We start from the raw sequence: 6,347 nt of genomic DNA, 5'->3' as shown, positions 1-6,347 counted from the left end.
GCCTGTCAGCACACCTTGGCTAAAGTTGTCAGAGGGCTGTGTCAAGAAGCAGGCTTCGAAGGTGAGGGATTTTGCTAAAGTCTAAGAAACATTGCCTACAGATACAAGACTAAAAGGTTAAAGTCCGCTTTTCATTTTTGATGTTTTAATGAAATTATCAATTCATATCTTGCTGAATGAAAAGATTAATGTACTTGTGCCTTGTATTTTTCAGGTTTCTACACAAACCATTCATTGAGCGCAACATGTGCAACACGATTATTCAACAACGGTGTGGATGAGCAGTTGATCACACGAACCACTGGGCACAGAAGCAATGCAATCAGGGTGTACAAACGTGTTAACGAGCAACAGGAGGAGATGGTGAACAGCATCCTGAACCGCGGAAGAGAACGGGGTCATGAACCCAGGGCGACGTCCACGACGACCACATGTGACGCTGGGTCTCTGGAATTTACAGTCAATGTCAAGGTTGCAAAAATGTAATTCCCGAAATGAAAGTTGATGTGATCTTTTGCATTTCTGTGTCTCTTTAAGAAGCAGACAAACAGAAGAAAGTAGTCCCCATAGTAAAACCACTAGTTCGGTTGGTTATACTACACCCGAGAACAAAATAGTCGTAGTGTAAAGGGAAGTTACATCGCTGTAAAATTGCTTGATGTGGGTTTAAAACGCCAATCCTGAGCTGGTGGGTTCCAGGAATCTGAATACCGGAACCCTCGGACTTTCTGCTCAGTAATATAAACAGAATTGTTCAAAACGGCATATCATTAAAGTCACTCCTTTACGAAAATGTTGTTTATTGCACTGAGCTGTTACGACGGTCTGTAGATAATCCAGTCTTAACCAGACAATCCAGTGATTGACACAATGAGCATCGATGTACGCAACTGGGATCCCATGACACCCGGCCACCTAATCGGCGAGCCTGACCACCCGACACGTTAGTCGCCTCTTATAAGTGAGTGAACGAAAATTTACATACTATCTGCAATATTGCAATAAACGCCTCTGATGGCAAGCATGTTTTGCCGAAGACCAATTCTGACCCAGATCTTGGCAGGTCTACTAGCAGGTTCTCTGATCGTGACATCACCAGTGTTAATGACCAGATGTATTATTCTCGCGTCATATACTCCACTGCTGGTATATTGAAATAGAACATATATCGACAAACTCCTTTCCATGTTGAAATCAGAGTCCAGATAACGATTCCCACTGTATCTTAAAACACTATGTGCAGTTGTAAGTTCCTTCAGGAAGACCTTCAAGCAGAAGGGAAAATATTGTTCAACCATTCGCTCACCATGACCTATTTATTAGTACTAATATTTTGGAAAATATGTTGTTCAAATCTTCACTATTATGAAATGGTATATGACTCTAGACAACCCTTAGGGATAAAGGAACTTGTACTTACTATATCTAATTAAAACTAAAATGACAATTTGAAAATGATATTATTTGCTAATATTACTCTTTTTTCGTCTCTGATGTCAGTCATTGGGAAAACAGTCTGTATCGTATGTCGGGAATTAGAGAATGTGAAACTCCTGTCACATACTGCCATCGATTACTGGAAATTACTTTTAACGTAAAGAAACCGTTATGTAGGAGAGACAGATTCGAATGCTTTAACAAAAAAGAGTTCTTCAGTGCACTGAGATAAAATATCGAAATTCGTGGAAGTATTATATGTCGGTTCTCTTTGGGATTAGGTGGGAGTCAGAAAATGTTCCAGTACGTCATGCTTGACCTGTGAGCCTACACAACTTGAGGATGGGTGGCTAGACTAGCTGTATAGTTCATCGTACACAGATTGTGTGGATTGTGCTGGTTCATACTTAGATTATTCAAAGCCAACCCAGTATCAGAATTACTCATTGAAACAAGTCGCCGACATATCGCTAAACACACACTTACTTTTCTCATTGAAAATGAGTGACGGGAACTACCGGTAGTGTAGAAGACGTTTCGCGAACACATTGTGTCAAAACTATGTTTTCATTCAAATACTTTCCATCAGTAATTAACGGTATGTAATTTGTTTCGGCAAATTCCCCAGAGCGATTGATGGGGATTACAAGAGGAGCAATGGGTTAAATTTGTAATGATAGAAACACTGCTTCCTTTCAGTCATAAACTGTATTTAGTTTTGTATTATGAATGTGTGTCACACCTTCTATTACCCCATCGTAGAACTATCTTAGTTTCCGTATTTACGTATTTAGTGTCGCGAAACACCAGAACGTCACATAGAAGATCCGTAATAAATATCACAACTCTTTTACGTGTCCTTAATTCCATCCTTATTCATTTAAGATTATGTCTATCCATATACAAAATGCTAACTATTCTACGTCACATATGGCGATACAATTTATTGTTAAATATTGTTGTAACTATTTTGCATTGTTTTTGTCCAGAGACAGTAGAAGTTCATAACAGCGAGTTTTAACATTTCTGAGTTGTTGGGAATGCACAACTATATTTTGATACTTTTGGAGTTAAGAGTATTTTGGTATCTTCTAGAACAGCTTTAGACTAACCATGCGTAGTCTAGAACTTTCCGGAATATATTTAGTCACTATAAGCGAGCAAGCGCAAGCCTCTCCCATCTTACATTACACCAAGGCCACTAAGTTTTTGAAAAGTAACGTGAATTTAAAAAAAGGTTCTGATCAGTATACAACTCGGTTGTTCGGACAAGCTGCCGCATCATGAACAATATGCAAAAACCCATCCCATTTTCAAAATGTCAATATCTTTGATGACGGATTGAATCTACTCTGCCATGGCGTGAACCAATTAAACTTAATCCAATTTCAGGTGAAAGATCGGAATTGCCTCTATTGAGGTATATATTGTATTATTGAATGCCTCTCCTCAATCAATTCATCCAAGCATCAGCTTGAAGGGCGTGCCTCTAAACAAACCTGTTGAAACATGTCTCCTTCCTAGAAGACATATTGCCTGTGTTTGTGGATTAAGGGTTGAGGTGTCTCACACAGTGAGGTTAGTAACGTTGCTTAGTTGTGTCAGCAAGATTCAAGCACAAGGTTTTCTATGATTTAGATCCACGTCTCTGTCCATGATAAAAATGCTTGTGTGCTCGCTCTGATTCCCTTTCAAGCAATGACAGTACCATATTCTTTCCCAGGTCGCTGGGGGTAGCCTAGTGGTTAAAGTGTTCGCTCCTCACGACTAAGGTTCGGGTTCGATTCCCTTATGCATACAATGAGGGAAGCCCATTTCTGATGTCCCCCGCCGTGATATTGCTGGAATATTGGTACAAGCGGCGTACAACCATACTCACGAATTTGAAGAAATGTAAATGGTCACGATTGAACGTCAGCAGCCGCCGTAATAAGACATGTCTCCGAATGTACCATAATACAGCTGATCCGCTCAGTATGTTGACTGTCACCCAGAACTATTCATCATTCATGACAACAATAGAGTATGTAAATGCTTTAAATGAGAACTGATTTTTCTGTGAGCTGAGTTGAAGTTATGAGTTATTAAGTTCTGTTCACTGGAAATAACTTATTTTCCTTGATTGAGTGAATGTGAATGATCACTCTTTAATTTGCTCATTAAATTTGTAATTGACTGAGTTTGAATTCACTGAGTTATGTTCACTAGGATTGTCTCAGTTCACTTTTGATGATCGAATGTGAGTTATGACTGATATTAATTTGCTCACTCAAATTAATTGACTGATCTAATATAAACATCATAAAAGTATAAATATTTTCAAACAGACTTTGTCATTTTCATAATGGCTCATGCCCAGTTATCACAAATGAACTCTAAGTTCATTCCCACTTCTCGTCGTGGTAGATATTTGTGTGTTGATGGCTACATGTATATCACTTGTTTTTCAGTTTTAACCCCCACTTTGCTTTTTCGTATCACCCAAGTGTTTGTAAGCACATCGGCCACCTATTGCTAGTAACTACTGATCCTTGGCGATACTCCCCAAAGCTGAGCTCTAGGTTTAAACTATTCTGCTTCCCAGGAACAACCAACTTATACTACTGTTTCCATGGGCATTTAGCACTTTCTGCATGTTCAATATGCAATGTTCAATGTTCCTACATTCATCTGCTGTCTCCTTATATACTTATGGAAATGGCGAGTGGGCAACTTTCTGTTTGACGTTTAATTTTACCAACAATAAAGTCAGCTTCAGGTTTACTGCCAAACATCAAGTGATAGATTTGTCACAAGTGTACCATTGGCTCCACCATACTTTTACCCAGAATGTACATGCATTGAGTATGATATGTCGTTTGTAACGTACTGCCGTTAGATGTGGAGACATATTATCAAATTTGAAACCATCAAAATCAAGTGTTTGTTTATTTGTCAGGTTTAGGGTTCCACACATCAACATGATTACAGCAAGTAGATTTAAAAGCCAGATTAGTTATGAAATTATGAGCAAAGACAACGACATTTACGATCGAATAATACATTACCAAAAAGGACACAGGCCTGGCCACCTCATCCATTTAGTAGCCTCGTAAAACAAACATAGGTTACTGAGGATACTATTGTAACCAGGAATAGAACAGCCTGGGCACAACACACTTAAACACATTGACAAGTCATTCAGTGATACCGACCATCTTTATCACAAGTGGTGTTGGCGATCTCAGACGCGTTTGTCAGGCAAAGCTCCCCTCCAGCCAATTTTCAGTTTCTTAGATAGCTCGGTCCTGATGTATTTGTAGGATGGGTCATCAGCTCGGTTCCAGTTCTCTTCTGGGTCTTTCATATGATCATAGAGTTCAGCTGCCTTTACCTGGTCCCACATCGGTCTATAGATAGGCCTGCCTTTGAAGTTGATCCACTCTGTGTAGCGATACAGGTCTGTCCTCATGGTGTAACCCATGATGACATCACCATGGAGACCGTCTCCTCCTCGAGGGTACTGGGAGAAAGCAGCAGTTTTCCAGTTTTTCATTGTTGGGTTTGTCATGAGTGGGACCAAACTAGTACCTTCCGTGCACAGACTGATGTTTTGAGAGTTTGGTGGACAGGTTTCGAGTTTAGGAAGTTCTGCAGCATCAACTAGAGTCGGGTACAGATCGACAAATTCTGTCAGGTGCTCTGTTACCACACCTTTGTCAGTGACTCCAGGAACGTGTATCATCATGGGAGCATGGGTGGCGTCTTCGAAGTTCGTGTGCTTCTCCCATTCTGAATGTTCGCCCAACTGCCACCCATGATCTCCCCAGAAGGATATGATTGTATTGTTAGAAAGTCCTAAGTTGTCGAGCTCTTGAATAACTTTTCCCAGCTCATAGTCAATATAGCTGATACAGCTGTAGTAGGCCTGTCTCAGTTCAAGGGTCAGTGTTGGTGGAAACGTGAAGTTTATGGCACCGATATTGGATAGGTTGTATTGCTTGATGTCTTTGAAAATCCCAAAGCCTTTAAAGTCATGCCAGGCAACAGTTGGCATTCCAACTGGAGCATAATAGTTTGGTGCTGGTCGAAGGCTCTCCAAGGGATAGAAAGCATTGAAACGAGCAGGATAGTTCCATGGTATATGCGGTTTATGGAAACCTACCGCCACAAAGAAAGGTTGCTCACCTGACTTTGCTCTAGGTGCGAGTTCCTGGAGTGTTTTTTATTGCATGGTCCGCAATCATCTGATCCTCAAGTGGTTGGACCTTCTCTCTTTCTTCTGATACTGCTTCACATAACAGGTCATCTCCTCCATATTTGTCTCCTGCATGAAAATATGGATCCGTCCAGGATACGGGATCATCTCCTCCTGATGAACTGCCCGGATGAAAGATCTTCCCCATACCGATAGTTCGGTATCCATTACGCTTGAAGTATTCAGGCAGTGTCGTAAAGTTACCCCCAACTTGTCGGAAGTAAGGTCCAATGTCCCATATGTGACTAGTGTCAGGCCGTCTGCTGGTAAGAAGGGCAGTTCTACTGGGGCTGCACAAAGCCTGAGACACGTAGGCTCTCTTCAGAACAAAGGGATCTGCTTGCTAAGGCATCGAGAGCAGGTGTATGCATCTTGGGATGGACAGGAGACGGCATGTCTGGTCCCACATAGGCATTGAGGTTTGGTCTCATATCATCTGACACCAGAAACAAAACATTTTTCTTTGCACCCACAAATGCAATCAGTATCAGTTGTAACACTGGTATGTGTATCTTCACCATCATGTCAGACTGGGAGAAAGCGTCATTATGTGTGAATATGTCAAGCTGCGAAGTATTCATATGTAGCAAAACAAATCAATGGAAGACAGTGTGTTAGTGACAGGTGTTATTGATCGAAACTTTACAATTTGGTTGAAGCATAACAGCCCATA

The 6,347-nt window shown here is 40.8% G+C and overlaps 1 protein-coding gene across 1 annotated transcript; it reads right to left on the bottom strand.

The window, feature by feature from the left end:
• Positions 1-4,660: 4,660 nt before the first annotated feature.
• Positions 4,661-5,473, bottom strand: LOC124253129 (iduronate 2-sulfatase-like). The gene has a single exon (XM_046686849.1). The coding sequence runs from the start codon at positions 5,471-5,473 to the stop codon at positions 4,661-4,663; it is 813 nt and encodes a 270-aa protein (XP_046542805.1).
• Between the last annotated feature and the right edge of the window lie 874 nt (positions 5,474-6,347).

This window comes from Haliotis rubra, unplaced genomic scaffold, assembly GCF_003918875.1.
Source record: "Haliotis rubra isolate DU_JTF1 unplaced genomic scaffold, ASM391887v1 Scf114, whole genome shotgun sequence".
Classification (NCBI taxonomy): domain Eukaryota; kingdom Metazoa; phylum Mollusca; class Gastropoda; order Lepetellida; family Haliotidae; genus Haliotis; species Haliotis rubra.
This window is presented reverse-complemented; position numbering and strand designations above follow the sequence as displayed.